Here is a 21,314-nt window from a genome sequence, read left to right as displayed (position 1 = left end):
AGGTAACAGCAATAATGCTTACAGGGCACTTTATAGTTTACAAATAATTTGGTTCAGTTGAAGAGCTATAAGCATTTTTTTAGAGAACTCACATTGACAATCAGAGAATAGCTACACTGAGGGCTTTCTGTTTCCTTCACTGTAACTCATGTGGGACTCTCCACTGCCTTCTGGTGGCTAGGATTACGCATCAGTGGCTGTTCTTCACATTGTTACAGAATGGAGGGAAATTCACTGGTATTAGTCAGTGAAGAATTAGCTTTTCCTTTATGATGAGGCTAGAAAGTGCTAATAAGTGATTATCACTAATGAATAACCCTGTAGATCCAGTTAGGTTAATACCAGGAACCCAAAAGAGAAAAATCATTGGATTGGTGAAGACCTGCTCAAAACAAGTAAAATGGATGATCCTCCTATACTCAGTTCCTAGGGAGTAATCACCTAGAGTTTTTTTTTTTCATCTGAAAAATCAGTGTTTTCTGAAATATGTGACTTAGTCATATAATTCAATCTCTGACCCAACATAGCGTCTGTTAGGTTTAGGTATGACGCATACCCCCACATGGCTCATGCATTGAAGGCTTGGTCTCCAGCTGGTGGTGCTCTTGAGAGGTGACTGAAATCATAAGGGCACTAACTTCACCAATGGATTTGCCCATTGATGAGTTTATAGCCAAATGGACTATTAGGAGGTGGGGCCTAGTTGTAGGAAGGAAGGAAGTAGGTCATTGGGGGTATGCCTTTGAAGGGTATACCTTTGTCACTGCACCCTCTACTCTGTCGTTCTCCTTCCCAGCCACTAAGAGGTGAGCAGCTTTGCTCTGCCACCTCTTTTTTTTTTTTTATTCATTTATTCACATGTGCATGCATTGTTTGGGTCATTTCTCCCTCCTGCCCCTGCCCCCACCCTCTCCCCCCCACCCCCTCCCTTTCAGGCAGAACCTGTTCTGCGCTTTTCTCCAGTTCCATTGAAGAGTAGAAATAAACAATAATAAGAAAGACATAGCATTTTTGCTAGCTGAGATAAGGACAGCTATACAGAGAGATTCCTAGCATTGCTTTCATGTACAAATGTGTTACAACCCAGGTTGATTCATCTCTAACTGATCTTTACACTGGTTCCTGATCCCCTTCCCGTGTTGACCTCTGTTGCTTTAAGTTTCTATATTAATTCCTCTGGAGTGGGGACATCAAATGCTTTCATGTTTTGGGTTTTCTATCTAACCCTGTACCTCCCGTATACGTTCTCCCCTTGTCATGTAACCCAAGTCCTACAACATTGCTGTATTTGCCCTTGATCTAAAGACCACATATGAGGGAGAACATACGATTTTTGGTCTTCTGAGTCTGGCTAACCTCACTCAAAATGATGTTCTTCAGTTCCATCCATTTACTTGCAAATAATAAGATTTCATTCTCCTTCATGGCTGAGAAGAATTCCACATTGTGTATAAATACCACATTTTCTTAATCCATTCATCAGTAGTGGGGCTTCTTGGCTGTTTCCATAACTTGGCTATTGTGAATAGTGCTGCAATAACCATGGGTGTGCAGGTGCCTCTGGAGTAACCTGTGTCGCATTCCTTTGGGTATATCCCCAGGAGTGGGATTGCTGGATCATATGACAGATCTATGTTTAGATTTTTAAGAAGCCTACAAATTTTTTCCAGAGTGTTGTGCCACCTCTCTTTTCCATGATTTTCTGCCTTGCCTCAGGCCCATTGTGAGGGGGCCAAGTGACCATGGTCTCAAACCTCTGAAACCATGAGCCAAAATAAATCTTTCCTCCTTAAGTCATTTTTCTCAGGTACTTTGTCACAGTGATAAAGAACTAACATAGCATCACTAAGGACCACACTCAGGCTCTGTTAAGTACCTCCTATGATGGGGATTTGGCTGCCCATTCAGGAGAACATTCTTGTTTTGTAGAGATAATTAGAAAACATACCCTTAGACTGCAGGGTGAAGGTCATAAAAGAACAAAAGAATGTGACTTAGTTTCAGAGATGGATAGCATATAGAATTACTATACCAAATTTTTAGAATTGTTATTTTGAACAGATACCATGAACAGATAACCATATAGAAAGTATGGAAATGTTTTCATAGTATTCTTTGTTAGGGTAAGTGGTAGTAGGTAATAATATTGACTGAGTCCATCATTCATTATTTCATAAATAAAACTAGAAGTGATTACTTCTTTTCCTTGCCTCCTGTTAGCTTGCCATACAAAGCTTTACCTATGGTACATATATCCACCTTGGTTCCCTTTATAGATAGTCTGTGCTCTCAAGAATTGACAATCATAATGTAAACATGGTTGGTAGCAGGTTTGGGAAGGCAAGGATTGGGAAGTCAATGGGGTTCATTAATTGATGAGTTCAGTAGTTTATAAAAATTATGTCTCCCCAATTGAATTGGATATTCCTTAAGAGCAGGAATTATTTCTTAGACTTCAATTAGTTCATACACTAAGCACACACAGAGCTTTTCAGAAAGCACTCAATAGTTATTTGTAGAAAGCTGTGTTACAGATAACACATTAAGGCATTAATATATTTAGCGATGAGCTTCAAACTCTGGTTTATGTTCATGGAACATCATAACTTGAAGGAAGTCTGCATTTACCTAGCCCATAAATTACAGCTGTTTACCATATTTAAAAGTTTCATATTTTTAAGGTATGTTAAAAGAATTTATTTCTTTTAACAAGTGGAAAAAATGTTCTTTAAAGACATTTAATTTTTAGTGAAAAATAATTTTACCAAAGGCATTGTGCGCATGTTTGAATAATAATTTGTTCATCTTCTTTGAGGAACGGGGTTTTGACATAAACTATTGAAGGCCAAAATGATGATTGCATGTGGTTAGAATTCAAAATGAGATTTGTGCTGATGGTGTTTAGAGTCAAGAATGACCACGAGTGGGGAGGGAAGCACGCTGGGTTGGCAGTGCCTCTGAAGGTGAATTTCCTTGCTGTGCAACAGCTTGAGGTTAGTGGTCAGGACACCCATTTAGACTGACAGATCCCTGGACTTCCATGGCTTCAGTGACAGGGACAGGGATGTGATTGACTTGAATATTCTTCAAACAGCCAAAAAATGATCTCCACACAGGGACTGCCAGTGTCTTTAAGTTGGCTGAAAAAGAAAAGGAAGAGGCACTCAGTGGGTAGTTCACATTGTCAAATAAATGCACTCTGAGTTTTAAGAGAGAGTCTTATAAGAAAGAACCAAATGTACCCCTCCTCTGAGCCCCTGGTCATTTCTTCCCCTTTGAGCAGGCGTCTGACACTCGCCAGCTGTAATAAATCAGCAATAAAAGCTGCACTTAAGTCTGCAGAGGAGATTCTGCAGCCCAAATCAATAGATAATAACTCTGAACTCTGCTGCTTCCTATGGGTCATGAAAAGCCTATAAAATTGTCAACCAGACTATTTGGAGGGGCATAAAACAAGGAAGAATGAAAAGGCTCTTTCTAGGCAAAATTCCAGTCTTGAACTTGACCTCATCTCAACCCACCTAATTCTCCCACTTGGCTCCACAAAGCCTCATAACTCAGAAGTCAGACTAAATGCCTAGGAGGAGAGACCTGACTTTCAACCCTTTTCCCCAATTCTTTGTTGATATGGGTTTCTGGGTTTATGCAACTCTTCAGAGAGGCTCACAAATTACAGGCTTAGGACAAGGGGGAGCAGCACTGGAGTGGCCTGGACTGCCCTGACATGTGCCCACCACTAGCAGTTGGGTTTCCCCACATGCTGGAGCAAAGACCTCACCATCTCCACTGCCCAGCCAGCGGCTGCACTGCTATTCCCCATGTGCTGTGTATCATAGTATTGGATTAAGAAGAACATGTTAAAAGAAGTGGACATCAGGCAAAATGGGTATAGAGGTCAGGACCAGAGTTACCTGGGACACCTCCAATGTGTAGCAACCCCTGGGTGCTGTTAGGTAGAAAGGTAAGCTGGCCAGCTGTGTAACTGTTGTCTGTGTCCAGTTGCAAGTGCAGGATGTGTTGTTTGATGGTGACTGGAAGAAAGGAAGCTGGTTAGGTCTGTCACCTAAGGTGAGCTCTTCCCACTGTTTAATGTTGGCACTCTTGAGTACATTGGCCTCCTTTGAACTCATTCCCCTCGAACCCATGGAAGCTCTATTTGCAGGCACTTGGCCAGCCTTGGTATAAATTCAATATACTTCTTAACACCAGGCAGTGTTAGGTGCCACTACACACATTGCCAAATCCTTAAAATGAATCTGTGCGGAAGACATCATCATTTGCATTTCTCAGGTACGAGTACCTGACCAATTGGCATATTTTTAACAGCTGATCTCCTGTTTCCAGAAGCCAAGCTTACTTCCCATGAGCTCAGCTACTGTTTCAGAGGCACTGACTTCTGAAAACTGACACCACAGTGAACACAAATTTTGACTCAAAATTTCTCTTATGTTAACAACCAGAGCTATTTGCAAGGGAGTTACTGTCAAATCAGCAGAGAAAAGACCACTTTTACTAAAAGTATTTTAGCCAATACATGTTCAGCTTTTTCTAAAGTAATATCCACAAGTTATAACGTAACAGATTCTATCTGAGAGGATATGCTTGCTCCACTGTTGGTTTGTTTAAGTAGCCTGCATTAACATTAAGTGATTGTTGAAAAAAAAATAACCCAGTAGTGAACCTTAACAATATACTAGTAACAGGAGAGTCTCACGACATATCACATAGGGGCTAAGCATTTTACACACACTTATCCTATTAAATTTTCTCAGCCCTACCAGCTAAACATTATTTTTGTTCTCTATTTTATGTATGCAGAAATTGAAGGTAACAAGCTTTTAAGTAACTTATCCAAGGTCACATAGGAGATTTGGCCTCTCTTCTTTCTGACTTTAGAGCCAAAATCTAAATCACTATGTTATAGTACAGCCTATAAGTTTGCTGGGCTCAACAAAACCCCCCAAAAAGCCAAAAAAACAAAAACTCAGCCTGCTATGGAGAACTGGAGGTAACTCCTGGGGACTGACGATGGACAAGTAAACTGGTGGGTTGACCCGGGTCAGCTCCAGCACTGGACTGAGGCTGCCTTGGATCCTAACAGTCTCCAGATGAAAGGAGACTGTTTCAGTGTCTGACTAATAAGGCTAATAATGGATGACATACCTGCCACTGAGTGCCACTGTCCATCACAAAGAGACTGCTTTGGTGTGACTGATGTCAAGGTTCCACCTGTCCCACTGTCCACAGACACTGTGACCTGGAACACAATGCATTTTGTTATTCCCTGCTGAAAGGAGCCAACTTTCCCCTGCCCTCTTCCCTTCTCACACCTGGCCACACATACAGCACTTTAAATATTGGTCCCCTGACTCTTGCACCAGGTAATTATTTGGGGTCCAAGGCTTTCGAAGACTCCTTTTGCTATATCCCTTCTAGGCAAGCAAGTTACAAATAAAGACACTGCCTGAAGTTTCTGGCCATGGCAATGGGCCATTCTCTCTTAATCTAATCCCTGCTCCTACAGCCCTCAGAGGTTACTGATGAACACCAACCATGCTCCACAGCAATTAATATGCAACAGAGGCTCTATTTAGAAGGACATGTGAAATTTAGAAGTCAAAAATGCTGGCAGAGGCCCTACACTCTGCTGCATGGGCCAGCCAATTATTAAAATCCCATGAGTGCATTACATATTAGAAGGTTCTCATCTAAGATGTTAAAACTAGTTACAGATTGTGTTTCTACTGGGCATGCATCAGGTGTCAGGTACTCGTCTGGTTTGGGGAAGAATCCTGCCTTCCCACTGTTTATGTCAGGGGCTCCTCTAGGATCTTTCAAGGGTTGAATCCAGGTGAATGAAGTGACAAGACTAAAATAAGTACATTTATAAATAATTTACACTTGATTTGCCCGTAGCTAGATGTAATAGGCTTGTCATAGGCAATTTTGAATTGAAACATGTCACTGCCGTTATAAAGGTTGTCAGGTCTTGATTTTGTTTCCTTGACATCATTTACTATTCAGAGACCGGCAGCGCAGAACTTTCCAACCCCTCCTGAAAATCCGGCCTTGTCTCCACCAGCGAACAGGTGGGCAGTAGCTTGCTCCTCTGGGAGAGGACACCTGCACACTTAATGGCTACAACTTCAGTAAAAAGTGTTCTAGGGGCTGGGGGTATAGCTCAGTGATAGAGCACTTAGGTAGCATGAGAGAGGCCCTGGGTTCAATCCGTAGCACTGCCAAAAAAAAAAGAGAAAGTATTCCATGAGTTTGAGCTATTTCATTTTCTTCTAGGACTTGTTTTTTCTCATATTTAATAAACTGTGGAAGGATGGAGATCAAAGAAAGTGGATTGATCTTGGACTTGAGGCCTTAACTCTGAGAGGCATCCTGGAAGAATCTGGTTTTGAAGAGATGCTTTGAGAAGGAAAGAACAAAAACTTAGTGGTGGAAAATAGGATATTGACTCAGGCCTGTGAGTGATGGGAAGATGAGCCAGCAAAAGCATAAATCGAAGAAGGAATCCATGAAAAGCCAAAGGAAAGTTGGCATGGGATCCAGTCACCAGCTTGGCTGCAGGGACCAGAGGTTGAATTCTGTAGAAAGAATATGGGGATCAGCATTGTTTCCAAGGGTGCAGGGCCATGAGCACAGGATAACCTGGTATAGACAGCTGGTGTGAAAGCATATCTCATTAAATTTAGTTCTATCCTTCTGAGGAGATGTAATAAGAGTGAGGGAAAAGAGGGAAAATAAACATTTATGGGTATGAGGCAGTTTTTCTTGTCTTGATAAAAGTTCTAGCATGTGAGAATTATCTACATTTTATAGATATTGAAACTGAGTCAGAAAGAGTTTAAGTATCCCCTCTGGTCCTATAACTGACCAGTACAGCTGGAATTCAGCCTGATTTGTTTGAGATTTCCCAACTTATAGATGAGGAACAGAAAACATGATAATATTACTTGCTAAAGTAAAATGTTAGTTCCAAAGTCAGGTTTCTTAACTGTAAGATTAGATTCCATCTTCTACCATAGCTTCACATACAGAGGCAGAATTTTGTTTCCCTCCCCTGTCTTGTGTCATCAGACTGCTACCTACCTTTCCTGCTTCCATATAAACATTTAAGTGCTGTCCAGATTGACTTCCGATGTGTATTAGGATCCCAGTAAGACTTCTTGGGCGAATGCTAAAAACAAGCTTAAATTCTGGACTCAACAATACAGAATTAGCTTTCAAAAGAAAGAAAAAAAACAGTTAAAGAATCAGAATTAAAGACAATAGAGTTCTTCAGACTTCAAGACATGAATTCTACCAAACTGCTCCTTACCCAGAATGACATGACCTCCTCCTTGGGAGAAGTAAATGCCTTTTTCCAAAGAGCCACCCAAGCAGGGAGATACCCCAAAGCTTTCAGAAGGGGAATCCAAGGGTTTTAGATCCAGCTTGAAGTTCTTCAGGCATCCCACAAAGCTGTTTTGGGGAAGGCTCTGTAATGAAAAAGAAGAGAAAGAATCATTACCTGCAGCTCCCAGAAATGTAAGAGTGGCCAAGGTTAAGGGCATTGCAGATTGTCTGCAAAAGAGGATTCATTCTTCCTGCTGTGAAGAGTCAGGTGGGCCTGACTGTTTCATTTGGCTCCCTGCTCACAGTGGCAAGGAAAAAATCCTCCATATACTAGTGGTTTGGTGGGTGGTTGAAGTTTGAAGATGTCACCAAAACAAGTGGTATGTGTATAGGAGGACAGGGTGGTGGAGGCTGTTAGCCTGTGCTGGAATAAGAACAAGGAGGGTCAACCTGACCCTGGTCTACACAGATTGAGCTGCAACAGGGGAAAAATTTTCACCCCACAGTTTACAGAACTCATTGTCTCTTTGCAGGTACAAACATCCTTCTAGGGCTTCATGAGACAGTGTAATAGCTGAATGCAAGGCAGCTGATTGAAAAATGAGGCCAAAATGTTCCAAAAATAATAAAGTGCAAAACAGCTCCTTACATTGTTAGGCTCATGTGCTACCAACAAATCACGAATGCCTGGAGTTAAAATAAGACGCATGTGCATCATCAGTAAGACTGAAACTAGCCTGGAACAGGGGTTCCCCACCTGGGCTTCTGAGCATTTGTAATTCCTTATTATATACTAGATGATCTCTGAATGTACATTTCAGACATGTACATTTAGAAAATTCTCAAAATGGCCCTAATATTCTCAAAAAAAAGTTTTAGACTCATTAAATAAAATTCCTAAACCATCTTCTAGAAAAAATGCTGAGGACCCTGGAATCCTATACAACAGATGCAAGATGCGGTAATGTTAAGAGAAAATAGTGATGTTAGAGGTGCATGTGGTCCCAGTGTCAACAATAAACTGCTGAAATTCTTAGTTTAAGGTTTGTTATGCTATATGATGAAAAACCTGTATGTGAAATAGAGCACAGACTCCCCAGGACAGTCTGCAACCTGACACTGAATATCTAAGGGCTGACTGGAGTTCTGGTGTTCAGTAGCACTCTTGGATTGCATAGTGTTATGGTGTGGATCTTCAATGTCACCCAAATGCCATATGCTGAATGAAGGCAATCACCAGCCTGTGGTGCTATTGGGAGCTGATGCAACCTTTAGGAGGCAGGGCCTAGCAGGAGAAAGTGTGGTCACTGGGGGTGTGTCCTTGAACGTGATATTGGAACCGCTGCCCCTTCCCTTTCTGTTTTTACTTCATGGTGGCCACAAGGAGCAGCTCTGCTTTACTTGGTACTTCCCTCCATGATGTTTTGTATCAACACAGCCCCAAAGCAAACATGGACTCAAACCTTTGAAGTCCACAAGCCAAAATAAATCTTTCCTCCTATTGAGTTTATTTTTTCAGGTACTTTGTCACAATCTGCCCTTGGAAAGGATATGGAAGACAGCTAATACATTGGATACCTGGATATAAATCCCCAGGTTGCAGAAAGGCTGTGAAAAGAAGTTTGGTTGTAAAGATTATTGTAAATGGGTGCTATTATTTCCCACAGATGTTAGGAGACTGGGTATAATTAAGGTGGTTCTTAAGGGAATCTATCCAGGTCAAAAGAATACCCAAACTGTGCCCTTCAATAATCAACCCATCCTGTGAGTTCTGTAAGAGGGTACTAGATACAGAGGTTGAGGAAAAGTAAACATTAGCACTGAGGGTCCTCCTTAGCACTTAATATTATAAATTATATTGCATATAAATGCTATATATTATTTATGATATACACATAAAAGTTATTATATACATAAAAGTTACTATGTAGTAATACTATACATACTATATATAATATTATATACACTATAAAGAATAAAAAAAATACTTTATTGCTTGCTAGGGCTTTGGTGCGAACCCCAGGGCAAAATTCAAGTGGGCCAGGCTTTGCCCAGTGGATACACCAGCTTCAACAAGGTCAGGCCCTACAATTCAAGCTGATAGAGAAGACCTGCTTTAATTACCTCCATTTCTAGTCTGGGCCCTTCCCTGACTAACTGCAAGTAAGCATCTTACCAGAATGTGCCACCTGCTCTTAAGAAAGGAACAAAAATCACATTTAGGTGGAGGACAGTTCCTAGGCCTGAGATATTGATAGGACCAGATTTACCTTCTCTCTGTGGGAGAAAGGGTAAATCTGGGAGAAGAGAAACAGGAATACAAGGCCACCCCAAGTAACCCAGGCAGTGGATAACTCTGCCAGTAACTTAGACACTGTGGGAGGAGAGATGGGAGAGAGGGCATGCACAGAACTAGTCCTGGGGCTGTGGCTTCAGCAGAACCGTAGAACTTCACAAGCCCAGGGAAGTGTCCCTACTCCTTGGGGACAGAGGAATCCTGACTTTCCTTCAGCCCAGCATTCATAATTATGGTTCTTGAGATAACTTGGTGACCTCAGACACCAACATTCAGTTAATAAGTTTTTCCTTTTCCTTTCATTCTGGAGATCCAAACCAGAGCTTTGAACACTGAGAACACCCAGTGCTGTTCTCTGCTTTTTCAATTCTCTCTCTAGCCCTCTGATTAGAAAAAGGAACAAATTTCAGCTCTATGCTAACAGGTTTTAAACATATTAAATGGCAAGCTCCTTTTTATACACATGATTGGGTAGAGGTCTCATGATCTAGCTAGACTTTATGGCACTATTTAATTTTCATGTATTTATTTTTATGGTTACCTACTATTTATGGCAAAGGATACTGGGTTTCCATCTAGGAGAAAGAGGAAAAAAACCCTTGAAAACATTTAATCCCACAGTGACTTAATAGCAAACGATGAAGGTGACAGAACTACTAAACTTTGAAATGCATTATCTGAATCTGAAATCTCCTTAGGCCTACGATCTTAAAACTGTGTTTGCATTCCCTGGAAGAGAAGCTGAGAAACTCATTGCTACATAGCAATAGGCACTTCTTCAGGTCTGCATCGCCATCTCCACTTTCACTGGCACCTTACAAAGGAAGGCTTGGGACCCTCTGTGAATTTATGAACATCAGAGATTAAAAAAAAACATTTAAAGCATCTCACTGGGTACTGGTGGCTCGCACCTGTGATTCTAGCTACTTTGGAGGCTAAGATTGGGATGGATCTCGGATCAAAGCCAGTTGGGGCAATTGTTTACAAAACTCTATCTTCAAAATAACCAGGGCAAAAGAGACTGGAGATGTGGCTCAAGCAGTAGGGTGCTTGCTTTGCAAGAACAAACCCCAGTCTACCCCCCACCCCCCCAAAAAAATATCATTTAAAGTCTCTTGAGATGCTGGAATTTGAACTCAGGGCCTTGCGATTGCTAGGCAACCACTGTGCCACTTGAACCATGCCTCCAAGCCTTTTTGACTTTAGGTTATTCTTAAACTGGGGTCTTGCTTTTTGCCTACACCAGCCTGGGACCATGATGCTCCCACCTATACTTCTAGCACAGGCTGGGATTACTGGCTGAGACAGAATGTGAGAAACTTTTTGCCTGGGCTGACCTTTAGCTGTGATTCTTCCACTCTCCATCTCCATAGTGTTTTGGGACTCTAAACTATCTCATATATAATGAGAATTATTCTTATGTATATTTACCTTTGGTTTCCCTGATAGTGATGATCCCAGATAAACTTGCACTGCGGTGTTGATGGTGGAATTTCCAGATAAGCTGCCCTCCAGGGCCCTCAGCCCATCCACAGCCAGGCGCCCCTTTCCTCCATCTTGCCCGAACACCACCTTCCAGAGTAAAGAGAATAAGTGGACCCAAAGTTTTACCTCTGATACTTGGTGTTGCATTTTATTAGTGGTCACAGGAAATTAAAAACAATTTTTTCTATCCTCAGACAACTGAAAAATTAAAGGTTTCTCTCCCATTTATTGTCATCACCATGGTTTTGTGAAATTATGTCACATACTGGGAAAACTGAGATACGAGGATTACTAAATAAAAAGTTGTCTGAGAGTGAACTAATAAACAGATGCAACCGATCTGGAAATTGAGCAACCAAAGGCACAAAACATCAATGTACATGCTTACAACCCAGGGAAGGAACAGTTGCCTAGAACTGAGAGGAGGGATGTCATCTGTGCCCTCGGGCAGGGCTCTGGGAACAAGCAGAAATAAGCCAATTCTTTGGGCAAATGTTGTCAACTTGTTGTTACAAGTTAGCACCCCTGGGACCTTAGGTGGACTCTGCCCTCTCATGGCAGTGGGACGCTCACAAATGACTTCCCAGCCTCCACTGTCTGCTGACACGTGGGTAGAGCATCTGATGGGCCATTAGCCCCAAGACATCCTAGTCCTCCCCAGCTTGCTCTTCAGTCATATCACCTCCTCTCCATCTGCCCCATCTCAGCCAATGCCCACCTTTACCCAACTGCTGGCCCAAGCCACAGGACAAGGAATTGGTTCCTCCTTTCTCTCACATGCCAGTGCAACCTACCAGCTGGCTTTCTTCGTTTTTGTTTTTGTATTGGGGTTTGAACTCAGGGTGTTGTGCTGCTAGGCAGATGATCTACCACTTGACCACATCCTGGCCCTTTTTGCTTTAGTTTGTTTTTTAGATAGGGTCTTACATTTTTTGCCTGATGCCAGCTTGAGGGCCAAGATCCTCCTACTTTTACCTACCACATAGCTGGGATTATGGGCGTGAACCACCACACCCAGGTTGGTTTTTTTTAGATATGGTCTCACTAATATTTTTCCCCAGGCTGCCCTCTAACCATGATCCTTCTATCTCTGCCTCCAAGTAACTGAAATTACAAGTATGAGCTACCACACCTGTTCTCCAGTTGGTCCTCTTGTTCTATCTTCAAAACACATCCTAGATGCCTACCTTTCCTCTCTCTACCACAGCTTCTCTAGACAAAGGCAATAGCATCCACAGGGTCCTCCCACTTCTATTTTCACCCCCTTGTAATTTTTTCAGCTAAAGACAGCTTAAAAACAAATCTGCTCATATAACTCTGCTTCACTAGGTTAAGACTCTTCAAAAGCTTTAGACACACTTGGAATGAAATCCAAAGTCTTTAGCATGGCCTTCAAAGCTTAAATGATCTGGTGTTGTCTCCCTCTCCATCCTCTTGCTTATCACTCTGTGGTTTGTCACTGAAATAGTACAAAGACTCACAGTCTTTGTATTTGGTGTTCCCTCTGTCTGGAACACCTTTCCCATAACATCCTATGATGACCACCCCTGCAGGAGGCCTTTTTTGACTGCCTTACCTAAAATAGTCTCCCTCCCTGTCATTTCCTGACCTTGCTCTAGTGCTTTTCCAAAACACTGAAGATTTTCTGTTTATGTGCTCTAAGAGAGCAGCGCATGAAATATTTGTTGAATGACTAAAAGTGAATGTTGAATGACTAAAAGGGAATGGAACCCAAGTCTAAACACAAAATTCATTCGCGTTCCATACATCCTTTAGTACCATACATACACACAGTCTAAATGTATTATGTGTGTGTTGCTGTACTGGGGTTTGAACTCAGGGCCTTGAGCTTGCTAGGCAGGTGCTCCGCCACTTGAAGGACGACTCCATCCATTTTTGAGCTTTAGTTATTTTTAGATAGGATCTCATGCTTTTTTCTGGGCAATCCCTGGGCCTCAGTCCTCCCAAATATCTGGGATTATAGGCTACTACTACCATGCCTGGCCCTGAGGTAACGCAATACAGTGAGGTGATCCAATATTTTCAGTGTGTCTGTGTTTTGACTGAGATTGATCCCAAGAGGTCAAGTGTGGAATTTTCCACTGGTGGTGCTATTTCACTCCTCAGAGTGGGACTTTAGAGCATTTGGGATTTGTATGTGGAGAATGCTCAAGCTGTAGCAGCCCAGCCCAGCTCTCACCGTGTGCCACTTCCCATCATTGTATTTCTCTTTGCTCCTGAGCCTCAGTTTCTTCCCTTCTGCCCCCAAAGCAAAGATGAGGTGTCCCTTTGAAAGATAAAGAGCCATGAAGGAGTTCTTGGTGCCCATGTGAAACACGAGCCCTCTGGAGGACGTTGTCTGCATGTCCACAGCAAACTGTGACCTGCGGGGAAAAGAAAGGAACAGGCAATGAAAGGAAGTGGAGGTTTCCAGTGTTTCTCTGCATCTCAGAGCTGGGAGAGTGGGTGGTGAGCATCTAGACCTTGGCCTGCCCCTCCGGAGACTTTTAAGACACCATAGGATTCCAGCTATTAAGGTTGTGTTGTATAATTTCCTTACTGACTTGGGGAGTAAAGTGGAACTTCTACGGCAAGTCAAACTAGTGGTATATGTCCTAGCACATGGCAAGAAGGAACATGACTGGACTATAATTAAAAAACACTACAGGGTCAGGCATGGTGGCATATGCCTGTAATCTTAGATTTTCTGGAGGCAGAGATAAAACGATCATAGTTTGGGGCTGTCCCTGAAGAAAAAGAGCAAGATCCTATCTAAACAATAAATTAAAACAAAAAAGAGCGGGGGTGTGGCTCAAGTGCAAGGCCCTGATTTCAAACCCCAGCACCACCAAAAAGAAAAATTTATTTGAAAATTCACATAACACAAAATCTGCCATCTTAACCACTTTTAAGTTGTTAAGAAATTCACAATATTGTATAAGCCAACTCCAGAACACTTCATCTTATAAAACTGAAACTCCTTACCCATTAAACAATAGCTCTAGGGAATTTTGTAAGTAGAATCACATCATATTTGTCTTTTTGTGACTGGCTTATTTCCCTTAATAGCACAAACTGTTTAAACCCAATGAATATGCATTCTATTTAGTGTGTATTCATGGAGTGGGAAGCTATAGGAGGAGAAGCGGCAAGCCTGAACACAAGGATGTGACTCAAGCATCAGAAAAGCACATTCTTCCTGTAAGACACATTTAACATCAAGACGCCTTCTCCTGCCTACCTCTACATTTCTCCAACCCTCATACTTAATCTATGATGGAACAGGAATTAGACAAATATTGTGTAGTCAAAGCAGAGATTAAAAGTTAATGTTCATTTGCATGATGGCTGTGTATAATATGCACATTAGGCCAAGCAAGCTTTACTTTATATGAAAACTCCAATCCATCCCTCCATCCATCCATCTACCCAATATTTACTGAGTGTGTAGCATGGCACTGTGCTGGGCACTAGGACTGAAGTCGTGGGTGTTTCTTTTTTTGACTAGCTTATGGAACATGCATGCACTGGGAGGGGTTGGTAATGGGTCAGCAGAAAAGGTAGTGGAGACACAGGTATCAAAGGGTCACCAGTGCCCGTTCCCTGGGGTTAATATTTAAGTACACACCAGACAGAGGGCAGGGACTGGTATCCCTAGGGCCCAGTACACAGCAGGCACTCAATAAATAGTTTTTGAATTTAGTTCAATGGCAACTGAAAAATCTGGAGGCAGGATCTGGGAGTGGAAGGCAAAATTATACTGTTAATTCTCTTTGCTTTTTAACACTGTGAGGCTGAGATGCACATTTATTCTTCAGATCAGCAAGTTCCTGAAGGGCGACGTTCTTCAAAATGAAAAAGAACTCTGTCTTTGGTAAATAAAACCACCCAGATGGTGCTGCAGCTCAGTGTTTCTCTGGTATATCTGTGTGCAAGTGTGGGGGTGTGAAGCATGAGGGCTGGCAGCATGAGAAGGCTGCTGGAACTCACTCCAGAATGTTGAGTGCTGTGCAAATGTGGGCTTAGTGATCTGGCTTGACCTTGGCTTTCCAGAGCTGTTTCTGAAGGCAATTTTCCTTCAGAAAAGACTAACTGACTCACACCTCAAAAAGGCAGCAGAAGATTCAAATCTCTGAGTGTGATATTGTGGCTGGAGGAAGTTAACCAGCATTTTCATACACTTACCACGTGGTTAAGCTAATGGTGCTGGTTTTAAAGGAGAGTCAGAACTTAAAGGACAGTGAGAATGTAAATCAGAATGAGAGCAAGAGCAAACTCCAAATCCTGTAATTTCTTCAACGTATAATCGGATCATTACACTTTTGAGATGAGATAATTTAAAAATTAGCTGAGTGTTGGTGGCTCACGTCTGTAATCCTAGCTACTCAGAAGGCAGAGATCAGGAAGATTGTGGTTCGAAGCCAGCCTGGGAAAATAGTTTGTGAAACTCTATCTCAAAAAAATCCTTCACAAAAATAGGGCTGGTGGAGTGGCTCAAGGTGCAGACCTTGAGTTCAAGCCCCAGTACCACACACACACACACACACACACACACACAAATTAAATATACAAATGACTATTGTTTTTTACTTTTTCCCTTTAAACTGTTATCTTTTTCATTTTTGGTGGGTAACCTAGTGTTGAATGTGAAGGTATTAGGGTTAAATCATGTTATCTGGAAGCAGCCCAGATAACTGGGTGGGGGGATTGGAAAACGGCAGTTGGGTAGCATCTGCAGCTGCTGTTTCTTTAAGAATAGAAATTGTCATGAAGGCGAACTTGACCAAGAAAGCAGGGTTGGGTCGTAGGGCCTCCCTACTCAGAAGTTAAGAAGTTGAAAGCAGAGGGGAATACCCAAAGGATAGCACCCCTGCTATCTTAGTGTTCCTATCGTATAGTCTGGGCAAATGCGGGATCCCCAGACTTTCTATAGACAGCTTGAGCCATGGAGATGTGGAGCTGCCTGCACAGGTTTTTCCCTGCAGAACTTTCAGGCCTTCATATCTCTGTGCCTGTGAAACACACCTGGGATTTACTACATGGGCTTTCATGGGCCAGTCTCCTTCAAAGTTATTACCTGTCCCTGCAAAGAAAGCAGTGCCAGTGTCCTTTAACTGAAGGGAAAACTGAGGTTCAGAGCAGAGGGAAACCTTAGGCATAGAAAACTCATATGGTTTATTGAGGCCACAAAGATGTGCTCCCTTCAAAAGAATCTGCTACCAGGGCACAGTGAGTGGGCAGCAGCCAGCAGACACACCCTAGGCTCTGCAAGAACACTCAGGCTGCTTCTAGTCAAGGATTGAGCATGGCAGGCATACTGGACTGGGCCACTTATGGAACACTAGACCATTCTCAGAGATGGCCTCTTGTATGGGGGTGCACTGTGGGCCTGGCTGACTTCCTCAGAGCCATACTGTAGCTGGAAGCCCTTCCACCCAACCCTCCTCCATGAACCTGCTCCCTTCATAGGGGTCTTCAGGCCCCATCCCAGCTATAGGCTATCCCTGCCCTATCCATCCCCTCCCATCAAATTTCATAAGCTTTCCTTCAATAAACCTCTTGCTCAACCAGTACTATCTTGGTGTCCATATCACAGAGGCACTAAATTGGCTTATAGCCTTGGGCCACACAGCCAGTACTTGGCCAAGCAGGGGTTGAAAGCCTAGGATTATAGCCAGATCCTTGGTCAATTCTGCCTCTGCAGAAAAGTCTTGAAGAAATGGCTCCACTTCTGTCTTTATGTCTCCTTGAAATCACCTGACCATGACAAACATGGCTTTTCTACTTTCTACTGACATAATTAACATTTATGCTCATGTTCTCCTCCCCCAAAAGGATGCGACTTGTTAGCATAAAAAGTCTAAATGCCTTCTCTAAAAATGTTCTATCTGGTACTGAGGCCACCTAAGAGAATGATTTTCCTTCTACTTCAGGATACAAGAGAAGAAAGGTGATTTATCACAGAAATAAATAGCAGCTTTGGAAAAAAAATCAGCCCCTATTTTTAGAACACCATCAATTCTCAACTGGAGCTGAGCTGATTGCTTCAGGCTCCGAGCAACACCCTGCCACATTTGTGCTCCAGCTGTCAGGGAGAGCATGGGGCAGGCATCACGCTCTCTCTCCTGTGCAGGCTAGTGCCTCTCTTCATGACAATGGTAGTGCCACCTCTGTCAGTGACAGGTGCATGGTGTCATGTCACCTAGACTTCCCTAGGATAGATTTACACTCAGATTCTGAGTTGGTGCTGGAACAGGGAAATTTAAAAGTACCTGGATTTTAGCAGCTCCTGGGGAAGCTTGAATAGCAAGTGGCTGGTGGGACTGTCCCCAAACTGAAGGGCTCCTTGACTGGCCTGGGCCCTAAGAGGTGGCAGACAGGACTTCACATCTTGCCATACCTTTGTGCTCTTCAGGGAGGCCACTGGTGCATCCTGGAGCAGCTGCATGGGAGAGGAGAAAAAATTAGGACAACAGAGTTCTCAGGGCGAGTGTGAAGAAAGCTTTTCTTGCCAAGGGCAGGGCGCAGTTTTCACTCTTGATTCTAAGAGACGAACTCAATGAGAAATGGAGGGCTTACTTGGCCACAAGCCCCACGGGGAAAGGCTTTTCCACCTAGCGCCTTTCCTGCCAACCACTGACTAGCAGGGAGAGGGCACGGAGAGCCAAAGCCCACGCTCAGCTCCTTGATCTTCTGCAGCCAGACCTGCCCACTCCTCATCAGAGGCCTATCGTGGCCTGATTTGGGACCTTTTGCCTCCACAAAGGAATAAACATGACTGGAAAGGAGACAAGGTCTGGGGGAGTCTAGATACCCTTTTCTCTCACTCTTTGGAGGAAGATGCATGTTATTCTTCCCTTCTACAAGTCTTTTCAGAAAGCTGCCGCACTTGGGACCTTCAGGCATCCGGGCCCTTTCCCCATCACGGAGCATCAGGGAAACAACTGGGTACCCTGAGAGAGTCAACACATGGCCAGCAGCATGAGGCACTCACAGCCTGCCACTGGGACATGGGGCCCAAGCCCAACACCTCCCCTTCCTAGTCATTCATTTGGGGTTCTGTAGCAGGGCAGGTGAAGCACCAGAGAAGAGAAAAGAGCCTGGGGGACTGCACTTTTATTAGCATTGACTCATGCATAAGAGTCTGTCCTCTGCTGGATGATTCTTTGAGCTTTTGAAAAGGGCTATGTTTTAATGCAGATAAAACAACCAAAATAAGTACCAAGTCTGTCCAGAAAAATTGTTGGAAGAAACTGAAATCTTCCAGCCCTTCCCTTTTTTCTTCTCTGCTGCAGAGCCCAGATTTTGAAGTGCCCACACCTCTACCATAGAATAGATCCATAAGTCTAAACAAAAGATGAGGATTTCTCTTGCTAGGGATTGGTTTAGGAATGAACATGTGACCTCTTCCTGGCCAATGGAACTTAAGTGGGAAATAGTGGGTAGGGATTCTGACAACAGAAGAGACAGACACCCAGACAGAATCAGTGCTTCTTGTGTTGGCCATTGTCCAGTGAGGATGTGTTTCCCAGAACCCCAGGCAGGAGGTATCCAAGGAAACTTATAAGAGGCAGAGTACAGTCCTAATGGACAAGTCTCAAGTCCCACCTCTGCCTAGTCTGTCATTGTGTGACAACATTACTTTACTGTTTAAGCCATTTTGGAAGGAATTTTTTGGAAGCAACAGCTAATGGCTTCCTAACAATATTCCTTCATGATTTTGTTTTCCTTCCAGCCCAATCCTGAATATGGTACTCTGAATGCATACATAACATCAATTCTGTATCAACCTATATGCTCACACATTGTTGATTAGAGGTGTTTAATCATAGCTATCAGAAAGTTAAATGAATTGCTTCAATTCAGAGCCAACCTTGGTCCTATTGAGAACAGAATCAAGGCTGGGTCCTGCCTGAGAGGGCCTTATTCCCTCTCTGAAGGTTTCCTCTGTCCATCATCAGTAACAGCAACACTAAGATGAACAGTTTTAGTAAACACCTTCCCACCAACTCTTCCTTAATTCTCTTAATGGCATCGTCATCCTTCCGGAAATTTATATACACCCACCTCCTTTGCTTTTCTCATGCCTCACCTTCACACCCTGCTGTTCTTCTCTGGGACATATTTTGCTTCTGCTCTTTCATTTTCATTTCTAGTCTCTGCCCTGAAAGTCAGCCCTGACTCTCTTGCTTGGCTATTGAAGTAGTAACTTGCCAGTTTAACTCCTTGCTTCTAGAATTTTCCTATACCAAACCACCCCACAAATTGCTGCCACTCTAATAATCTTTAACCCTTTAAGCAGCTTAAAGTACTCCTTTTAGTGACTTACATTGACTACAAAAAGATGTCCAAGCTATGCAAGTCACACAAGATTTGTCTGATCTGGTGCCAGTGTTTGATACAAGTCACCTCCCCCTGGTCTCCTTTCTCCACCAAACTCCCCACTGTTCATCTAGCTTTTCCAGCCTGTAGAGGCTTGAAGAGCACACCATTTGGGATTCTATAGCCTTAACTTTGAATTCTAGGTCTACCATTTTCTGATTGAGTGTTCTTGGGGAAGTTAAAAAAAAGTTATCTGAAATTCAATTTCCAGACCTGTAAAGTTGACAGCTTATTCTGCTCTCAGAGGGTTTGTGAAGCAGAGAGCATGCATGCTAAGTGTGCTGTTCCTGTGAGCTCTACCCACATCCTGCCTATCAGCTTTGGGCTTTGCTCATGCAGCACTAGTATTTGGTCATATGAACTCCACCCATGATCCAGACAGCCCCAGTTCCTGGGTCACCTCCTCCAGAAGAACATCTCTGACTTCCATGGCAGGAAAACTTCTACACCACCTGTAACATGTTATAGCTCTTTCATTTATGTGCTTCTCATTGTGCATAGTAATAACTAGCATGTACTGCATACTTCCTATGCTTCCTGAGTGCTTGTTACCTCTTTTAGGTCTCACAACATCATAGGAAATTACCACTACTTACCTTCATTTACATGGGACCAGACAGATCTCCAGAGAAGTTAAATTATCATTCAAGGATACACACCTTAATGGGAAGGCCCCATGCAAACTCAGGAAGTTTGGCCACTAAACTCTGTTGCATTCTCTCTGCAACTGGGCTACTGGAGGCAGAACTAATGTCTTCTTCTATCTAATCTGGAGCTTGCACAGGAGAGGTAATATTAAATAATGTGTTCACTGATGTCTCCCATGGCAATTGCCCTGCTCCCACCCTATTTACCTACCAAGACCCAGAGACAATGATAGTTTTCCACCAATTCTCTCCACCTGACTGCCCCTGATAGCACTGGCCACTCTATATGCTACAAACTCCATTCCTTCGATTTCTCTCCAAATATTCATCCTCCTGTCTCTATGGAGCTCTCAATGGCCTCTCCATCCACCCCACAATTCAGACTGGATGCCTCAGAATTCTTCTGTGTCTTCCCAGCCTCCCAAATCCAATTATTGTCTGAGTTAAATATATTCTATCTTTGGAATAGCTTTAGAGTTCATTTCCTTCTCTCCAGTTCCATCGTCACTATACTGATGTCATCTCAATAACTATCACCCATACAAATGAAAATATGAATATATGGTTTCATTTCTGAAGGGGCAATTCTAAAGGCATTCTCTCATAACAGTAAAATGACAACCCTTTGGGATTCATGAAGTGAATTTCTTAATAGCATAAAACATTTCTTATGATGTATTATTTGTTTGCGCTCTCCCAAATCATTGTGCGGCAGGGAAATATTGGTAAATGAGCAGCACGTGGCTGACATTAAGTGAAAAGTATGTTGGGCAGGAGCAGCTTGCTCTTAAGAAGGCACGGGCTACTGGGTTGGAATTCTACCGCTACCTCTACCTTCCATCTGTAGGAGATTGGGCAAATTGCTTACCTGTCTAGATTGCAGTATCCTTTTCTATAAGATGTGGCTAGCAATGGTATTCACCATAGAAGTCTAAAGATTTACTAAGAAAATCCACTTGGAAGGCTTAGTGTACTGTCTGGCAGACTAGGGGTGTTCAGTGCTATCCATTAATCTTATTAATTGTGACCTCGGATATGGGGTAGTCACATTGATGACTTTAGGCAGAGAAAGGAATTCCTTAAATCCTAACCCTGTTTTGAATTCAAGACAGCATTTCTGTTCCTCCACATTAGGAATGCCATTTCTTTTCAGTCTC

At 42.9% G+C, this 21,314-nt stretch overlaps 1 protein-coding gene across 6 annotated transcripts in view; it reads right to left on the bottom strand.

The window, feature by feature from the left end:
- Window positions 1–937: 937 nt before the first annotated feature.
- The window catches only part of Lama3 (laminin subunit alpha 3), a 293,352-nt gene continuing 272,975 nt past the window's right edge, over window positions 938–21,314 (bottom strand). For all 6 annotated transcript variants that reach the window (XM_074070176.1, XM_074070177.1, XM_074070178.1 and 3 more), the window contains 8 exons: window positions 17,401–17,570; window positions 13,329–13,512; window positions 11,075–11,215; window positions 7,331–7,490; window positions 7,102–7,232; window positions 5,164–5,257; window positions 3,912–4,031; window positions 938–3,140 (listed from right to left, as the gene is read on the bottom strand). In XM_074070176.1, the coding sequence (XP_073926277.1) occupies window positions 2,995–3,140; window positions 3,912–4,031; window positions 5,164–5,257; window positions 7,102–7,232; window positions 7,331–7,490; window positions 11,075–11,215; window positions 13,329–13,512; window positions 17,401–17,570 (1,146 nt within the window). In that variant the 3' untranslated portion in view covers window positions 938–2,994. The remainder of the gene's footprint in view (window positions 3,141–3,911; window positions 4,032–5,163; window positions 5,258–7,101; window positions 7,233–7,330; window positions 7,491–11,074; window positions 11,216–13,328; window positions 13,513–17,400; window positions 17,571–21,314) is intronic.

Source organism: Castor canadensis, chromosome 4 (assembly GCF_047511655.1).
Source record: "Castor canadensis chromosome 4, mCasCan1.hap1v2, whole genome shotgun sequence".
Taxonomy (NCBI): domain Eukaryota; kingdom Metazoa; phylum Chordata; class Mammalia; order Rodentia; family Castoridae; genus Castor; species Castor canadensis.
Note: the sequence above shows the minus strand (reverse complement) of the source record. Positions and strands in the feature narration are given on the sequence as shown.